The sequence below is a fragment of the Chiloscyllium plagiosum genome, chromosome 32 (assembly GCF_004010195.1).
Source record: "Chiloscyllium plagiosum isolate BGI_BamShark_2017 chromosome 32, ASM401019v2, whole genome shotgun sequence".
NCBI lineage: Eukaryota > Metazoa > Chordata > Chondrichthyes > Orectolobiformes > Hemiscylliidae > Chiloscyllium > Chiloscyllium plagiosum.
In genome coordinates this window covers 19,112,853-19,133,429 of record NC_057741.1, presented here as the reverse complement: position 1 = coordinate 19,133,429, position 20,577 = coordinate 19,112,853, and the positions used below count along the sequence as shown (strand labels likewise).

The 20,577-nt window shown below is 39.9% G+C and overlaps 1 protein-coding gene across 13 annotated transcripts in view; it reads left to right on the top strand.

The window, feature by feature from the left end:
- inpp4b (inositol polyphosphate-4-phosphatase type II B) overlaps window positions 1-20,577 on the top strand; it is a 1,028,621-nt gene that overhangs the window by 617,242 nt on the left and 390,802 nt on the right. For all 13 annotated transcript variants that reach the window (XR_006309059.1, XM_043674148.1, XM_043674147.1 and 10 more), the window contains one exon: window positions 2,400-2,479. Coding sequence is in view for 11 of the 13 variants with exons in the window: in XM_043674148.1 (XP_043530083.1) it covers window positions 2,400-2,479 (80 nt within the window). In the remaining 2 variants the exon portion in view is untranslated. The remainder of the gene's footprint in view (window positions 1-2,399; window positions 2,480-20,577) is intronic.

Below are 20,577 nucleotides of genomic sequence, written 5' to 3'. Positions count from 1 at the left end.
GTCTCTGGCGCTGTGAGGCAGCAGTGCTAACCACTGTGCCACCGTGCCGCCCACTAAATTACTTAATCTCCCAGGTGTGACTGCGTCCTGAAACAAAGCGTCCAGGTAACTCTTCCCCCTCCCGGATGTGCCGCAGTGTTTGAAGCTCAGATTCCAGATCATATGTGCCGCAGTGTTTGAAGCTCAGATTCCAGATCATCAACTCTGAGCGGAGTTCATCCAGCAACCAACACTTGCTGCAGAGGTGGTCACTGCCATTCACAATGGGATCAGCCAGCTCCCACATCATACAGCTGCAGCACATCACACAGCTGCAGCACATCACCTGCCCAGCCATCTCTGCTTAGTTAGTTACTTTATTACTTTGTATAGGTTTGAGTTAAAATACTTTCTGATACCTCTCTGCTATAGTCTTTTTCTAAAAAAACAATTAATAGATAACCATAAAAAGTAAATTTATAACCATTCACTGATAAAGAAATAGAAAATCCTTACCTTAACAAACCAGAGTACATGTGTGGTATCTCAGGTTCAGCCACTGCCCAGACATATTACCAGCAGTCCCCTGGTCGTCACTCCCACTCTTCCTACTTATTAACTGGGTTAGAGGAGGTGGGTGGGTGGGAGACACTACAGTAGTAGAGTCTCGCCTTGCTGATAGATATGGTCACTGCTTTCCTTCCCGGCTGCCCCTCCGGTCCACGTCACTTCCTCCGCTGCTCCCACTCCTTTTCCGCTGCTGCTTGCACTTAAAATGGCTGTTGGCATTGAAGGGTGAGTATTTATACTCACTGCTTACCTTCCCGGCTACCCCTCTGTCCCCGTCACTTCCTCCGCTGCTCCCGCTGCTTCTGTGAAAGACAAAAACACTGCTGCCCGCTACCGGTAAGTAATTTTAATAAAAACTGCCTTACCTTATCTGCAGTCTTCCGAGTTCGTCCTACCTCCGCTGCTGCTCGCACTTCGTTCAGTAATTAAGTTGCATTATCTTTCCAGGCCAGTTCTTAACAAAAAACATATGTCTTTGTTCTCTTCTCTTTAAAAACATGCTGTTGTTTAAAGTTCAATTCTCAAACAGTTCCAAACTAAGAAATGTGAAAAATGAAAGAAAAGTAGTGTTGGTCACCACATAATCTCCCTTACAACATTCCTGATTCTGCCTCACTTATAATCATATAAATTAGTAACAGAGCAGTCATGTCAATCTGAAATTGCAGAATGGATTTTGGACATTTTTTTCAAGTCTTGATTAGTTTTGGTCAGTATGGAGTTCAAAAGCAAGAATTGCAACCTGCTATACCAGCTTTTAGTATTTAGGATGTATAGCACTAGTTTTCGCATTGTTATGTTGAGTGTCAATTTAGCTCAAGACAATGATCTAAACCATGCTGTTGCTGTGGAATATTGCTAAATTTCACAAAGTCTGAACTGGTAACATCTGGTTTGTCACCTTTTATTGAAGTTGACATTTCAATGCAGACCATGAATATTTTCCACAATGTCACCTGAGGGTCTCTTATCAATATAGGAGACACACTTCAAATGGGAAAAAAAACAGCTACCTGAGGCTTACCTGTCAATATAAGCCAGAATATTGAAGCTCTGTGTGGACATTTGCTATTTGAGTAATCTGAGGAAGGTAACCCTGATAGCTCAACTAATTTAAACAGTGAGTATCTGCAGTGTGCAAATTAATGGAGTTTGTGATTCAAACCTCATTCTCTGCTGAGAAAACTGTTCTCAGCTTGGTCATTGTTACTGGCCTTAAGGAAAATTTCTCAATTGTGGTCCTGATACATAGACTCCTATTGAAAGACAGACCTAGTTGTTGGTATAAAAAGCAAATTAGCAGCAATGGTGTCCTTAATTGAATAACCTACTTGAGTCCTAGGCTTGCATGTGATAGAGGAGCAGCTGGGAAAGCACTGGGGTATACCAGCAGCTATGGAGAAAGTACGTCTGCAAGGACTCCAGCACTTGCAGACAAAGAGATGCTAGTAAAGAAAATTGATGTCTAAGACTGAAAAATATAATTCTCCAACTTTTTAGACAGATGACTTTTTTGATATAAACCACCTACCTATTTGTACATATCTTTATCTTTGCTACATCAAATAAAATATTAAAATTCTATTACTCATCTAGTGTTATACCATATGAGTTTTTGTTAACTTTTAAGGTTTTAATGAAAAAAGGTAGCCTGCTGTCTAGAAAAAAGTAGTGTTATTGGTAACTGTGTCAGCGATCTCCTGGTGAATTATACAGGATAATACATCTATCCAGCTGTTTCCTCCTTCACTCATGCTATTTCGTAAGTTAAGACAGATGTACGGACATTGTGGAACCTGTCATGCTTATGGATTTTGAAACTAATGAAAACATTTTTTTCTGCATTGCAGCGAAGCTTCCTGGGCTCTGCTACATTTGCTGTAGGTGATCTGCTGAAATCAGACGAGCAAACGTTAACCATTAATTTGAGGTATGTGTTCAGAGATTAAAAAGTACTAACTCGGGTCCTTGCAATATTGATAACACAAAATATAAATGCATTAGTTAGGTAAACATTTAATTGGCAATTTCTAAGCCCTCATTGGTGATATGGCTTGGATTCAACATACTTAGATATGTGAGACAAATTTACAAAATGTGAGCAGCCACCATAATTATCTGTGATAGCTCTTATGACTGCAAGTGAAATGCATTTAGGCAGCCTTATTTTAGCTGTCAGTGGACAATGATCCAGTAGTCCAGAACTACCTTTCAGATTCCACATCAATTAATACATCCTCATGCTGAGAGGCCACATGAATAAGTATTATGGGAACTGGGAAGTGTCACACAAGTGGTTATACAAACTCTTCTCTGCATTTGCTACTGAAGTACACTTAAAGAATAATGCAGATGCAGCCTTGCATTTTGGCACGTCTACAGTATGCCTGACCTAGGAACACTTGGTATTGTCACTTGATGATGATGTGCAAGGAATTGTACATTTTCTCACTGAATGTATCCCTTATTTTAATCATGATTCGGAGATGCCGGTGTTGGACTGGGGTGTACAAAGTTAAAAATCACACAACACCAGGTTATAGTCCAACAGGTTTAATTGGAAGCACACTAGCTTTCGGAGCGACGCCCCTTCATCAGGTGATTGATCAATCACCTGATGAAGGAGCGTCGCTCCGAAAGCTAGTGTGCTTCCAATTAAACCTGTTGGACTATAACCTGGTGTTGTGTGATTTTTAACTTTATTTTAATCAGTTTATGTACAGAAAGGCTCTTTTAATAAAGCTTTATTTCACAGATACTGATGGATAAGTTTTTTCTTCATTTAAGTATATTTCACTCTAAATAAAAAGTACATTTTTTCACATACATAAATATCAGTTATTTGTTACTTACATTGAAAAAAGATTGCAACACATACAACAAAAAATATAAAATACTGAGAAAATTCAGTGGGGATATTTTAGTTTGATGCCTTTTCACTTTGAAAAACCATTGATTTGAAAGATTGACATGCTGAGAATTTCCTGCATTATTTTTGTTTTTCTTTTGTGATCATGATGGAGACCAGTACCTTTTAAAATGAAATGCAAATGCCCAGTCATTAACTGAAAGAATTATGCTGCAATAGTCCATGGTTGTAATAAAAAGCCTATACTTTCAAGTGTAAAAACAAAACATAATTACTGGCTTAACTCTGTTGTGGGCTGAAACTTACATATTTTTAGCTAAGCATGAGTTGCGTCAGAGATGCCCAATACAAGGCTCAATGAGATTTCCCTGCTTTATCTGACCAAATGTATCTCGGTAATTCTCAACTTGCTCCTATGGCATCCGTCACATCAATTACAGCTCTATTTTACCACACATTGTTCTCAGGGCACCTCACTACTCACTGGGTATCTGTTAAAGTCCAGCATCCCTTCCATCTATACCATCTTTAAAAGACTACAGTGCACCCAGCCAAGCATTGACAAATTACTGTTGCCCCTCACCAACAGTGTAATAGCATAGCAACCAAGAAGTCATGCTACCACATTCACATAGCCAACATGGCTGACTTGGGGAAGGTTGTAGAAGGAGGCCATGATAGAGGGAAGAGGAAACATGGTGGTGCAAAGGGGTGAGGAATGACTAGACACAAGAAGGGTAGGGGGGGAATGGTACAATTGTCTTGATGAGATGTGAGGGGAGATGGGAGAGTACTAGGGACTGGGGAATAAGCTGTGAGGGGTAAGGGGAAACAAGTGGAACTTCATTGTTAATTATGGGAGATATGGGTAAGTGCAAAGTAGTCGGATGGCAATGTGGCTACAAAAAGGGGTGGGAGAGAGGGGTGGGTGTAACAAAGAGAACAAATTAAAATGTGTCAACAAAGGAACTAATGAGAAGCCCGGGAATCTTGAAATCACAGAAATCATTAATTACTTGCAAATGAAAGTGGAATCTCTAATCTAAAGATGCATTTGTTCAGGAGGTATGAGGTGGTAAAAATTTCATGAATGCTATTGTCATGAACACTCAGTCAATTGTTAAATTTAAATCTGAGGTTGAGATCTGAGATGTAGCAAATGGGTAATAACCACCTGATTGTAAATATGTGATGGAAATCTGTAAGCTAAGTCATAAGTTATGGCTTTTTACAAGCAGAAATGTGTCTATTAAGTAAAAACAACTTTGAATTCAAATGAATTTTCGTTGCCATATGAAATTTAGATACTGTAGTTTCTAGAATATTAATGCTTTCCTTAAGTATTGCATCTTTTGATTTAATGGACATTTGATAATTATTGAGGACATTGATGAGTTATTCTAATCCAGTTTGACCTCATATCTCAACATACATATAGAAGATAGTGGATGGGTTAGTACGAATGGAAGCAGTAGCTTTTAAGAGAAGCCCTAAAATTAAAATTATGTCCTTGTCTTGAGGGTTCTTTCACTTTTTCTGGACAAAGCCCCACAACATTCATCAATTCATTTTGATTTTCTTCAGTTTACCCACTGTTTTCTGAGTTATAAGCTGCCATGGGGTCCTTTCACTGATATCTGACTCAGTAACATTCTCTGACTCTCCTTCAAACCCTCATAATTTTGGATAAAACTGAAAGAACTGCGGATGCTGTAAACCAGAAACAAAAACAGAAATTGCTGGAAAAGCCCAGCGGGTATGGCGGCATCTGTGAAGAGAAATCAGAGTTAATGTTTCGGATGTGGTGACTAACTATCTCCAACCTTTTATTCTGAGAAACACAATATTTAAATCTCTCTCTCTCTCTCTCTCTCTCTCTCTCTCTCTCTCTTTTACTTCCACCTTGATAAATTTCTTGGTGGAAAGGTCTGGGGTAGCTTTTCAGTTCCACTACCAATTGAGGCCTTCATTGGAAAATTAATGCCCACTTAAAAGTCTTCCCCACCACATCTGGTATTAACCTAGCAGTGACATGAAAGCTCCCTATGCTGAGAACATTTAAGTGTATCTTGGCTGCTTGCGACTCCCTGGGTGGGTGAGGAGTGGGTACCAGGATCGGCCCCTCATTTAAAGGCACTCAGTTCCTGACTGTGAAAGTTAGAATTGGGAAAGAGGTGACTAGTTGAGAACCATCCATCTGCCCTTGCTACTATGGAAGTTACTATGGCAGTCATTTAGTTAACTTAGTGTTGCAATGTATGGCCGCGCTAAAGTTACAGGGCTCCAGTAACAGATAATAGTAGTGCATTGTGATAGGTTAGTTAAATCACTGGGGGATGAGCTAATGCTGAAGATGATAGTGTTGTAATGTGATAGATTAAGTGTGATGGAGGGAATCAGTGTGGTAGACGATAATTAGTTTAGAAAGATAAATGAAACCGGCATGATTGGCTATGCTAATGTTATCCGATAAGCGCAGGACCAACAAATTGTATAAACTGGAGCAGAACAAAGAAATTGCGGGCAGTCAGGGAAGACATTTTTCTGGCTGCCACAGCTTTGATTTTGCATGATTAAAGTTTAATTTTGTAAGGGATTTTCTGCGTCTCCTGATAATTTTTTATAGAACATTGAGTGATTCTTCCACAACATTACCAATGCCGTGCTCTGCACCTCTCCTCATGCCGTTGCTCAGGCATCTCGGGCCTCAGGTTATGTGTTATATCAATAACAGCCATTATTTTGACTTGAAAAAATTGAACAAGTTTTCTTTTCACTGATCTCAAAGTGAGAATGAGCCCAGCCAGGCTCGGGAGGTTAATGGTGGATGGAAGCGATTTTGCTCCATGTTTTTTAAAAGAACTATCGGAGAACTTTAGATCAACCTGATGGGGGCGGATGTCTAGAGGGATTGTATATCCATGGTGAGAAGAACATGGCCAAGATCAGAAAACTGGAAATTATGGACCCAACATAAAGCATCAGAATAATCACAAATGCAAGTGGGAAGAAACTGAACAAGAGCGGCAGGGTTGAGTCAAGATAGGAAGAAATAAGTTCAATAGGGCAGTAGTGACTCTGCCAGGGCAGTACTGTTTGTGAATCTTGGGACAGAGATAGAAGGGGCTCTACAGGTTTATTTCATTATGAGGTAGAAAGCTGTGCAGGGGATGTTTGAAGATCAGAATAGATTAGGTCATTGACTGTGTTGGAAATAACAGTTTGATGTTTGGTGGTGGGGTTCATGATCCAGGGAAACATAGGAGGAAGTGTTTGAGAGCTAGCACTCAGTCTTTGCAAGGTTGACAGGTTTGATAACAAGCTGAAAAATGTGTTGCTGGAAAAGCGCAGCAGGTCAGGCAGCATCAAAGGAGTAGGAGAATCGACATTTCGGGCATAAGCCCTTCTTCAGGAATGAGGAGGGTGTGCCAAGCAGGCTTGGAACACCCTCCTTATTCCTGAAGAAGGGCTTATGCCCGAAACGTCGATTCTCCTGCTCTTTTGATGCTGCCTGACCTGCTGCGCTTTTCCAGCAACACATTTTTCAGCTCTGATCTCCAGCATCTGCAGTCCTCACTTTCTCCAGGTTTAATAACAAGGTCAGGGTTAGACTTGAGACAACACATTGCAGCATATTCAAAGGGAGACAGATTAAGTGTGTGAGAGGTGAGAAATTAAGGTGGCTGATGTCACTTCAACAGTTCTTGATGAAGAGATCAAATGATGATGGGAAAAGGGGAGCATTGGAGACAGATGAAATGGTCTGTGTATCATGGAGACAATTCCTGTTCAAAGAGTGGGCATTGAGATAAAGGCGATGAAAGTGGGTTCGGTGTCATATTGTGCCTTAAATTCATTGAGGGTGGGTGTAAAGGTGTAAGTCCTTTCTGAATGATCTGTGCTCAGCACTGGAGAGGGGAAGATCAGAAGGTATTGTGAACACAGCAGGAGGAGCAATTAAAAGAAGAGTTAGAGTTGGAGGTAGAGAAGTGGGCGGCACAGTGGTTAGCACTGCTGCCTCAAAGCGCTAGAGACCCGGGTTCAATTCCCGCCTCAGGTGACTGACTGTGTAGAGTTTGCACATTCTCCCCGTGTCTGCGTGGGTTTCCTCCGGGTGCTCCGGTTTCCTCCCACAGTCCAAAGATGTGCAGGTCAGGTGATTTGGCTATGCTAAATTGCCCGTAGTGTTAGGTGAAAGGGTAAATGTAGGAGAATGGGTCTGGGTGGGTTGCGCTTCGGCTGGTCGGTGTGGACTTGTTGGGCTCAAGGGCCTGTTTCCACACTGTAAGTAATCTAATCTAATCTAATCTAAAAGAGGAGGAAGAATCCAGAGAGACAAGAATACCTGTGAGCTTTTGAAGATTGCATTCCTTAACACCCTAAAGGAAGAGAAAATGGAACTTGGGACTGGGGTGGATTTGAAATAGTGTAAAGCAGTGCTGATGGATAGAAAGGTCAAGAGTGTGCATGTTATGGCACATGGCACTGACTGTGGATCTCAGAATGTGGTAGGGAGCATTGTATGTCTTGGAAATACCTGTAAACTTGAGTAGATTTGAGATATGAAAGATTGAACTTCAGTTGGAATCCATGTGGGTTAAGGCAGAGCTCGAGACAGTCACTGAGGACAATGCGGCTTTGATATGAAAGTGACATAACTCCCCATTGCTGTATCTTGATGACTTTCCTCTGAGTGGGCCCATTTCTCCTTTTCACAGCTATCATTTGCACCCATTTTACACCCCTGTCTCTTTTACACCACCATTAACACTGTCATGGTTTTTTGCTGTGGGCGCCTGCACTTGCTCTTCCTTACCACTCTGTCTACAGCAGAAACACAGCATTTCCCAATCTCTCAATTCTGATGAAAAGTCAAGTCGGACTTGAAAAATTAACTTTCTTTCTCTCTCCACAAATGTCACCAGACCTAGTGAGTTTCTCCAGCACTTTCTGGGTTCATTTCAGATTTCTAGCCTCACAGTATTTTTGTTTTATAAGAAGACTTAGAGGTCTGGCTGCTGTGATGATGTCTCACAGTTAAGTGCTAAATGCTATCTGGGGGACCTGAACAGTCATGAAATGAGTGAAAGTTACTGTAGTAGAGGATTGGGAAAGGCAAAACAGAAGCTAGTGATTGGATAGGATAATGGCCAGAATGTGAGGGTCAACAACTGATATTTATTGTGTTGACTGTGCAAAAGAATATTGGTTGGCAATCTGCAGAGTCATGTAGTTGTGATATGTTACATGTGATCACAGGGATTGCAATTCATACAAAGTAGAATTTGTAACATTTTGAAGAACTCTCATCTACTTACTTTGTTCACACAATTGATAACTTGTACATGCTGTACATTTACTAACCAAGTTGGAGAATCAATATTTACGATCAGATTTCTAGAACAATTAGAATTAATAACTTTTGTGCCATTTGCTGAAAGTTATGCAAAAAAGTTCTATCAAAACCTTTGCAAGCTAAACAATCGAAGCAGCACAAACCTGTTATGTTTCTACCAAAATTACTGGAAAAACTCAGCAGGTCTGGCAGCATCTACGGAGAGAAAGCAGAGTTAACATTTTGGGTCCACTGACCATTCTTCAGTTGCTAGGAAAAGATTGGTATACAGCTGAAGATGAGATGGGGAGAGGAGGACAGGAAAATGGAGCACAGAGAGAGAAACAGTTGGGCAGACTGGGTAAAGGTCAACTTGCGAGAATGAATAGCTGCTAATGGGAGCCATTAATAGCTGACAATGGGTTGTTTGTCATGCTATCCCATGTGATGATAGGGCCTGGTGCGTGGGTGTTAAGGTAAGGACACAGGAGAAGGTGTTCAACCCTTAAAATAGTTGAAATTTGCATTTAGTCCAAAATGCTGTAGAGTTCACAAGGGGAAAATGAGATGCTGTTCTTCGAGCTTGTGTTGAACTTCGCTGGAGTACTGCAGCAAATCTGAGACAGAGATGTTGGCCATGGAACGCAGTGGTCTCTTAAAATGTCAAACAACCAGAAGCTTAAGATAATTTCTATGGACAGATTGTCAGTGTTCTGCAAAGTGGTCACCCAGTCTGCACTTTCTCTCCCCAAAGTAGAGAAGACCACATTGTGAGTAGCAAAGTAGGGGAGGAGTACACCATGGTGTCCTGGAGGTAATAGTCCCTGAAGAATGCTGGCAGGGGAGGGGAATGTGTGTTTGGTAAGGGCATCCCTCTGGAGGTGGCTGAAATGGCATCCAGTAATCCTTTGGATGTGGCTGCTGGTGGGATTGGAGCTTAGAATGAGGGAGGCCCTATTGCTTCTTTGAGAGGGAAGAGAGGGGTTGAGGACAGAAGTGCAGGAGATGGGTTGAACATGACTGAGGGTCCTGTCAACTACGGTGGTGGAGAATCCTCGGTTGAGGAACCTGATGGACATATCAGAGGTCCCCTTGTCGATGTTGGCACCGTCGGAACAGTTGCAGTAGAGACAGAAGAATTGGGAGGATGGAATAGAATGTTTACAGGAAGCAAGGTGTGAGGATGTATAGTCCAGCTAACTGTGGGAGATGATGGTTTTGTAGTGATATTGGATGCCCACTATCCCCGGAAATAGAAACAGAGATGTCAAAGAAAGGAATGGAGGATTTGGAGATGGACCAGGTGAAGGTGAAAACGGGGTGGAAATTGGAAGCAAAATAGATGAACTTTTCCAATTCTAGATGAAAGTTGGAATAGACCCTGTTTTGCTTGCTTTTACCTCCTTCCCAAAATTGTCACTGGGGTGAGTTGGGGTTTTAGTTTAATAGTTGTCCAGAAGTTAGAATAGGCTTTCAAAGATTTTTCTAAATTTTTGTGGGTACCTTTTAAGCTTAAATGTGTTCGAAACCTCAGAAATTCTCTGTCCTTGAGGGACTTTTTTGGAGGATGCTGAACTAGAGGGAATTGCCCATAAGAAGTTTTAATTTTACAGGCAATTCTGTGGAGTCAGCTGCACTGGGGATTCCACATTGTGCTGACACCCAATTCCAGCCTATGCTGCTCCAATGACCATCTGGCCCAATTATTATATTGTATCCCTTTTCACAGATACTGCCTGATTATTACCAGCACTTTACATTTTTATTTTAAATTTCTAGCAACTACTCTATTTGGTTCAATAGTAAAGCTCTATTTATGTTTTGGAATTCTCTGAAAAAATGAATTTTACCATAGGCCATTAAAGCAAAATATGTTAAATAAAATCAGTGAAAATCAAGTGCATGCCTCTTAAAATATTTAGATGAATAATTTGCAGTACAGTCTGAAGTTCATTAAAATCTATAGTTAAAGGACTTCCAAATGCCTACAGTTAACTGATCAATTAATCATGATAACTGCACAGTGCATCACTATCCAAAACTAATTGGAAATGGCTAGAACCATTTCCTGTTATTTATTGGTAAACTCCATTCTCACTGAAAGTTAACAGGGACTAGAATTTTTAAAATGTGAATAAATTCAAAGTGCAAAAACAATTTGTAGCGTTGACAAGTAGCAGATGTATTCCACTAATACAGCAGCAGACCTGAACTATTTTATGTGGTTTGAATAGATATCATCTGGGTTTCACCAATTTGAAGAAATATAGAAGAGAATTATGAACATCTTTGTGGGAACAAATGAAATGAATGAACTGAAATTAAATGAGTTTACATTTTAAATGTTTATTTATAATTACATCCACCTTTAGTGCAAATCTAATGAATTACATAATTTTGTAGCAGAATATATCATTACAATTTATTTTCACTAAACAAAATCCTCATTACTCACCCACTTGACTGCAGTTAACTACCCCTTCATTTTTATCCTCCTTAATCTAGGGGTTGAGTTGTGTCTGGCCTCTGTATGTAGTACCATCAACTCAACGCCATTGTTTCAGAAATATATCACACAGACACCAGGCCTGATGTCATCAGACATGAGATATCATCGAAAATTTGAATTGGCGCCATACAGTCAAATTCTTTCTTTTTGCAAATGCCAAAAGTAAATGCATCCTATTAATAGTTTAATTGTGCTTTTGATATGGTTCTGAAATTATGCTTCGGAGGAACTTGCAGAGAAACTTAGAATGATTCAGTAATTTTCTGTCATCTTTCCATTGGAATGTTGTTATCCAAGCAGTGCAGTCATTTAGTAAATTGGTCCTTTACTCTTGGGATTTGAGTTTGAATTCATCCTAGATATTAGACAGAAATGTTTGCTCTGACCTCAAACTTTTCTTTTTCCCCCAGGAGTACACTAAAATAGCTTCAGTTCAAATCTCCATGGCCCATCATCAAACATGGACTTTTTAAAGTTCCCATTGGAGCTAGATTTGGAGGCAGGCAAGAGCTAAAAGTGGTCAGCCTAGTGTTCCATTTCACCTCTCCATAGGGCATTTTTGCAGAGATAGAGATCAGTAGGGTGGTGGGTAACTGACATAGCTTGTTAAAGAGGTAAAAACCTGATGAAGGGCTTTTGCCCGAAACGTCGATTTTGCTGCTCGTCGGATGCTGCCTGAATTGCTGTGCTCTTCCAGCACCACTGATCCATAGCTTGTTAAAGGTCACACAAGGTCAATTAAAGAAAACTGATTGAATTTTCAGATAGCCTTTCGGTTCCTGGAGGTAGAAGAGGTCAGTTTGTATGCAAGGCCAAAATCTTGCTCCTAGTGACAGACTGGAGCCAGTGCTCTACACAAACCTTGAGGCTTTTTCCTGTTTGCTTGAGTGTTGCAGCAGTTTAGATTAGATTACTTAGATTAGATTACTTTACAGTGTGGAAACAGGCCCTTCGGCCCAACAAGTCCACACCGACCCGCCGAAGTGCAAACCACCCATACCCCTACATTTACCCCTTACCTAAAACTACGGACAATTTAGCATGGCCAATTCACCTGACCTGCACATCTTTGGACTGTGGGAGAAAACCGGAGCACCCGGTGGAAACCCACGCAGACACTGGGAGAATGTGCAAACTCCACACAGTCAGTCGCCTGAGGCGGGAATTGAACCTGGGTCTCTGGCGCTGTGAGGCAGCAGTACTAACCACTGTGCCACCTTGCCGCCAGTTGTAGGTTGTCCTTTGGACCTCATAATGATGGCCTTCACACCTCATAATGATGGCCTGGCAGTAAAGTCCTTTTTTGATTTAAATTTTAAATTATTGGAGAAGAGTGCACTTACATATTGAACTATCCTCTCCCTATTCACCCATCACAGTCTCTTGTTCCTTTCAAATTGGAAGGCCTCTGATTGATCTCAGTTCTGACTGCCTGACAACCAAATTAGTTGGATGGCGAGCCTAGCACTGATCATTATTTGGCTGTTCCGGGAAGAATTACACTGATGCTTCACAGAATTACAGGATTGTTACAATACAGAAGGAGGCCATAATGTCTGCACTGGTGCCTCAACAAACATTATGACTTAATGCTATTCTCCTTCCTTTTCCTATACCCTTACACATGGTTTCTCTTCAATAGTCATCAATGTTTTCCTCGATGTCTCAATTGTCTGTGCCTCTACCAGACTTCTAGGCAGTGCACTCTAGATCTGAATTGGATGTTGTGCGAAAATGTTTTTTCTTCTCATCAAATTTGCAAACCTCTTCAAATCTGTGCCCATGATTTTGATTCTTTCTGAGCAAGAACAGTTCCTTCCTATCTATCAGGCCTCTCGTGATTTTAAAAACTTTTATCACACTAACTCTTAGTCTTTTTCTTTCCAAAGAGAATAGTCCCAACCTTTCCAATCTATTTTTATAACTAATATTTCTCATCCTTGGGACCAATTTTGTAACCACTTCCGTACATTCTCCAGACCATTCACATCCGATCTATGATGTGGTAGAATTGTACACAATATTTCAGCTGAAATATACCAAATGTCTCATATAAGTTCAGCATAACCTCCTTGCTCTATGCCTATTAATAAATCCCAGACTACTATATGCTTTATTAAGTGCCCTGACATCCAGCTGTGCCAATTTCAGTGATCTACATGCATACATATCCAGCTCTGTCTAGTCTTGAATCTCCTTAAACATTGTATGCCTGTTTAATACTACCTATCAAAATATACTGTCACACTTTTCCACATTGAACTTCATCTGTCATCTATCTGTCCACTCGTCTGCTTTCTTGTTTACGTCTTTTCGGAGTTTTACATGTCTGCTCTCAATTTACAATGCTTCTAAGTTTCATGTCATCTCCCAGTTTTGAAAATGTTCCTTGCAAATCAAGGTCTACATCACTAGTATTTACCAGGAAAAGCAAGGTCCCTAATACTGACCACTGGGAATTCCTCTCCAAATCTTTCTCCAATTTGAAAAATATCCATTTACCACTACTCCATTTTCTATTAGACGGCCAATTTTGTAATTGTGTCACCCACTGTCTCTTTTATTCCATGAGCTATATTTTTTTCTCTCAGATCTGTTTTGTGGCACTGTGTTGAATGTTTCCCACACAGTGCCAGTCTCTTACTCTCATTTTACATTGATAGACCCCAGGAAAAGTCCTGCCCATGCTGTGTCAGCATTTCATTTAGGGAGAAACATTTATATTCCCACAGTTTGGATGATCTGCTTAGATTGGAGCTGGGGTGAATTATTTTAAAGAAAAAGAGTAGTTAGGTGCTATGACTAATCTGAGTGTGTTTGATGCTGGGGCTGGAATTCAAATGATGAGAAGCATCCCATCACCTGAAGCACAAGCATTCAGCCCAGCAATTTTCAACTGATAAAACAAACCTTAGATTTTCATTGAAATATACATTCATGTTGCAGATATGTTCCTTGCCTTGAAATGCAAACCTTCAAAATTGAGAATTTAGATTGTGTTGTAAAAAGCCTCATCGATTGAGTACAAGTTTCCTAACTGTGTGTGGTTTACTAAATATAGTAGTCTTAACACATCTACATGCTCCATGTCCTGTGCTGCAAATAGATGATCACAAATATAACTGTGGTGTTTTTCATTTTACTTCTGAATGCTGTTCTATTGAAGTGGATAGCAGTAATTATTTATGGTGAAAGTTCTCCTCTGCAAAGATATTAATGACAGTATTTTGGTTGAAACAGAGGTAAGCAAAAGTGATCATTTTACTTGTATGACTTGAATCATTTGATAACTTCCGTTTGGATTTATTTCCTTAACTTGTTTCCTTAAGCTTATTTATTAACTTAATTCATCAAAACTCTGAAAAAGTAGTGGGCTTTCCGTTAAATAGTGCTTGCAAAAGATTTCTGTCAGATAATTGAACTGTAGGCAAGGCCACCTGTGACTGGTTAAAAGAAATGACAGAGAGATTTGATTTAATTTAACCAGAAACCTATGATTTTCCAGAGACCATCATCTAAAACTATAATCTTATCACATGAAAATTGTGAAATTGATTGAAAGTACATTTCACAAGTTAGTAATTTCAATAACATTTTACATTGACAATATTTGGTCTATAATTTCAGTACAAAAACTGGTGTTTCATTGATCTTATCAATAACAAAATGTTCATATGTTAAGTTCTCACAGTTGCATATTTACTCTATATATTTTCATTTCTTCAGACTATTCCTTTGGGTTGAGTTCTCACTCTCCTTGATCAAGAGCACTCCAATATTTGGGAAATTTGTGGCAAGCATTTGAGTCAAGACCTTTTTAGCTCATTTAGCTTATTAAACAGAGCACCATTACAATTGCATTCCTGTTTATTAAGGTGCAATGTTGCCTTGTGCGAATATTTTTCCATTTTAGAAAGCTATAGAGTGAATACTTCCCAGTGAACATTTTCTGAACCATACTAGTCCTTCATAAAACATTGAATTTTTAGACCACATGAGGGAGGAGCAAGGCAGCTGACAGCCATTGAAAGTTGAAGCTCTGGTTTGCCATACAATTTCCTACTATCACAGGTTCCTTTTCTCAAAAGTGGCTGTGGAAGAGAGTGCCCGCAGAGCTACCAAATTTGATGGCCGGGTAAGAGGTATTGACTGACGGTGCTCTCCTGGAATTTTCCCTTAAGACCAAAAGGTATAGGAGCAGAATTTTGTCCATTCAGCCCCTCAAACCTGCTCCACCATTTGATTACACCTGATATCTTTCTCAACCCTACTCTCCTTAGAACCCTTGATCCCATTACCAATCAAGAACTAACTATCTCTGTTCTAAATACAGTCAATGACTTGGCCTCCACAACCTTCTGCGGCAATAAATTTCATAGATTAATCACCCTCTGGCTGAAGAAGTTCCTTCTCGTCTCAGTTCTGAATGCTTGTCCATTCATTCTGAGGCTGAGCCCATGAGTCCTAGTCTCTCCTGCTGGTGGAAACATTATTTTCATATCGACTGTATGTCCTCTAACCAACTGAAAGTTAGGGTGGGGCCTAAACTTCCAGCTGGCAGCAGCTGAGAGGCCAGTGTTCCTGTCAGATGTAGAGGCCATCCTTGCTGCTCTGCTCTGCTTCGCTTCAGCTTTACTTGCAGGCTGGGGACCCCTCTGCAATAGTAGTTCAGCTGCTGAAAAGTTGCAGAATGTGTGCCACCATGATTGAAAGGTCAGCTTCTGACTCTTCAGTGCTGAAGAGATGACTACTGATCATCCAGTTTCAAAAGACTGCCTAAAATAATTAATTTTTGAGTCATGGAAAATTCAGCTCCAATGTGCACACAGCTGAGTTGAAAGGTTCATTTGGATATATGTGAGTAACCTGATTAATCTAAGGTTGGCATTATAGTAAATTATGTTGTGATGAAATGTCAAATAGTTACCTTGAAAATTAAATAGGACTTCAGCATATGCTTCTAGGCTTGGGGCTGTTGTGGTGTACTGGTAATGTCCTGACCTCTGAGCGAGGAGGTCTGGGCTCAAGTCCCACTTCCTCCAGAAATGTGTCAAAGCATCGTTGTTTAGGTTTATTAGACAACTGCTATAATTCTATCTTCACAGCTGCTACCTCATTCCCTTCCTACTTTGTGTCTCTTCAAATATTATCAGGGCCATAATATTTATATTCTAGGGCTACTGTGCATTTTATTTCAGTGAACTGTTCAACTATATGTGTACTTTGACAGAAAAAAAGAGACCGCTATCTCTTATGTATGATTGATGGAATCCTTTATTTTTGAAGGACGTATTTATTTGGCATTCCTTGAATCCCATATCTCCAATTTAGCCATTTTTTAGAATATTATTGCTGAATACCTTCTGAAAAAATGCTTTGGTTTAACAAATTGAATAGCAATATTACTCAGATTGTGTATGAAGATGATATTTTTAAACATTTTCTTAACAGTGCTATTAAAGGAATGCTGTAGGACAAGGTCAATAGTCACCTTCTCCCATCTCATTTAAGAGATTCCACTAAGGAACAGTGGGCAAAAGCAGCCCAAACATTCTGTGGTGCACTTACTGTCCCATTCTAATCTGCTGTCATTTTCCCAGGAGATCATCATAGACAGCCAAGTTACAATGGCAATCTCATTCAAGTATTATTAATGCACTTAATTCTGAATATATTCAAAAGGATAATGAGCAATGATGACTTATTATTTCTAAACCTTTAAATCAGGAACTTACTGGCTTACTAGCTCAGTTACCATCTTTTATATATTTCAAATGTTGGGCATGGAAATTAATTGATTTTGACTCCCAATGTGCAACTTCTCAATTTGTGTGGTTACTCTGAGGCTTAAAGGTGAGGGAATGCAATATAGATTCAACTGAGAAGTTGGATATAGTTATTGTTAATAAAAGACATGATAATTAATAGAAGTTTTAGATACTGTATAAGAAAAGGGAGTAGGAGAGTTTAAAATGGCGATGAAGTGGTATGAATAGGAGTGTCATTCTGACAGGGAACATCTGAAAATCAAAGAAAGAGGAGACACTTCTACAGTAGATTTCAAGATCAGAGTGGATGAATATTTGCGGTATTGTACCTGGGAGGCTGATGTCTCTTATGGATCATTTTGTGGGCTTCAGTCACCTGTGGTTCAAGAAGGAAAGAAGTAGACTCGGCCAATTATTATTATCCTGACCCCTTTGGAACTTGAAGTATGAAAATGGGAATGAGGATGGTCAAGACCTTCGCTGCTCTTGGAAATGAATAGTCTGCTGATCCATGTTGCTGAATGCTGCCATAAATTATAGCTATTTCGTAGAGGTAATTTCAGATAACCAACACCTATGAGCCTAGTCAGTAGTCTATATTTTTGAAACAACATCAGGAAAATTGCCAAGAGAAAATGTAGACAGTTGATTTTTAAAAAATGTTATAGGTGGGGTTGGCAACTTGTTTAACAAAATGCTTTCATAGATTGAGGCAACTTCTGCAAAAAAGGAAGCGAATGATTATACTAATTATGCTGAATTAAAATGGTTAGATTGTAGGTCAGTTTCAAAATGGGTTTCTGCAAGAATGTACCTTGGCACAGCATGTTAAACAAGGAAGGAGGATGCAGTATGTATTTGATCTAATATTTTGCAATGAGCTGGATATGTTGAGGAACATTTAATTGCTCATAATGACTTTATTATTAGATCTGATACCATACTCTGTGCAGGAGTAATTATCAAAATAAATGTACCAACTTTCATGAGAACAGATTTCAGTTGGAAAAGTCTAGAGATAATTGTTTCGTTGGATATACTGAAGGGAAAATGCTATAAAAATTGCATCCTTTCAATAATATAATGATAATGAAATGCATCTCATTAACTGCAAGGGATGCAAATTCAGTGTAATGTGTGTCTCTAGGAGAACGAGATGATCAAAGTCAAGATCCAAATGATTGATCGGCAGTTAAAAGTAAGTATATAAAATAACCTTTTATGAAGGTTTCAAACATATTAGAATATGTACGTGTAACTGACATGATTATTGAAAATGACCAAAATGCATTATTTCCCTTAATAAAAGCCAAATGTTTGCCTAACTACCAAAGTGAGTGCTAATTACATGGTTTATTTATGTTTAACGTGGTGGATGGGATGCTGATCAAGCAGGTTCCTTTGGCTTGGATTGTTGACCTTCTTAAGTGTTTTTGGAGCTGCACTCATCCAGGTAAATGGAGACTATTTCATTGCACTCCTGACTTGTGCCTTGTAGATACGAAACTAAAGGGTGATAAGTCAGAATTGATGTTAACATCTGTGATATCTAAGGATTACAGATAAATGTACTCCAGTGGTTCACAAAAGTTCACCACCGCCTTCTCAAGGACAGTTAGGGATGAGTAACAAATGCCAGTCTTGCTAATAAAGCTCATTGATGTCATACACATGAAAGAGCATTACAATATATTTGTATACCACTTTGATTTGGCTTCAGTTAGAATCCTGTAGTCCAGTTTAGATTCCCTCATGTGGAGTATAATGTCGTGACATGACAGATGTTTACTGGAGGATTATGAGATTGAGACCTAGTCTTAAATGTTTTGGCGAGCACAATTATCATGCTAGATCATTTTATTCTAGATAAGCATAGACTTTGAAGTCATTTGTTTCTGGTGATTAAAATAACAAAAGAACTAGTTTGTGTACATATGGAGAGACTATTTGAGTTTCATAGATTAGGTATTTCAAGTGGATGAGGATATTGCTTAACAACAGCACAGAATTTGTTTATGTGCCAGGAAATTTCTCTTATTGCACTGGGTTCTTAACAAACAGAACAAAATTCTGCTCTTGCAGAATTCTTTATAAGTGTTTAAAAGGAGCTGAAGTGCTTCTACCTCTGGCAGATATCACAGAATACAAAAGATAGAAGGCATGTTAAGTGTTATATTGACCCTGTGGTTTCCTTTGTATTTGGGATTACGAGTAATTGCCCAGTATTTTTTGAAATGACATTGATTTCTTTGCCCATTTTTTTGCCTCTCTCCATTAGGCTAGGTAATGGATATAATGGTGTTTAGTTGCATAAGCGTATGAGATAGACTTGATGGATAGGATAGATTAGATTAGATTAGATTAGATTAGATTACTTACAGTGTGGAAACAGGCCCTTCGACCCAACAAGTCCACACCGCCCCGCCGAAGCGCAACCCACCCATACGCCTACATGTACCCTTACGTAACACTACGGGCAATTTAGCATGGCCAATTCACCTGACCTGCACATCTTTGGACTGTGGGAGGAAACCGGAGCACCCGGAGGAAACCCACGCAGACACGGGGAGAACGTGCAAACTCCACACAGTCAGTCGCCTGAGGCGGGAATTGAACCCGGGTCTCTGGCGCTGTGAGGCAGCAGTGCTAACCACTGTGCCACCATGCCGCTACTTTTCTTTTGATGTTTTCATTTATTTTTAATCAAAAATCTCCCAGAAGAAGTAAGATTAAACAGACTTTTCCCTCTGGGCTATCCATTCACTTGCAGAACTTAATGCTATGTTCTTTAATTTAAAGGATGTAGGTGTCATCTCTAGTAAAAAAGGCTAATATTTATAGCCTATCTTTAGATATAAGCTGAATTCTTGAACTGCTTTGTCCCTCAAATGAAGGTACTCTCACACAGTTGTGAGATGGTGTGTTCTAGAATTTTAACTGAGTGACAATGAAGAAATGGTGATACATTTCTAAGTTAATATGTTAAATAACTTGGAGGGGGACTTGAAGGTGTTAGTTTATCCATGTGCATGTTTCTCTTGTCTTTTGAGATGTTAGGGGTCATATGTTTGGGACATGTTGAGTAAAACTTGGCAAATTACTGCTGTGCTGAAAATGTGTTGCCGGAAAAGCGCTGCAGGACAGGCAGCATCCAAGGAGCAGGAGAATCGATGTTTCGGGCATGAACCCTTCTTCAGGAATGAGGAAAGTGTGCCAAGCAGGCTAAGATAAAAGGTAGGGAGGAGGGACTTGGGAGAGGGGCGTTGGAAATACGATAGGTTAAGGTGAGGGTAATAAGGTGAGGGTGATAGGCTGGAGTGGAGGTGGGGGCGGAGAGGTCAGGAAGAAAATTGCAGGTTAGGAAGGTGGTGCTGAGTTCGAGGGTTGGGACTGAGACAAGGTGGGGGGAGGGGAAATGAGGAAACTGGAGAAATCTGAGTTCATCCCTTGTGGTTGGAGGGTTCCTAGGCGGAAGATGAGGCGCTCTTCCTCCAGCCGTCATGTTGTTATGGTCTGGCGATGGAGGAGTCCAAGGACCTGCATGTCC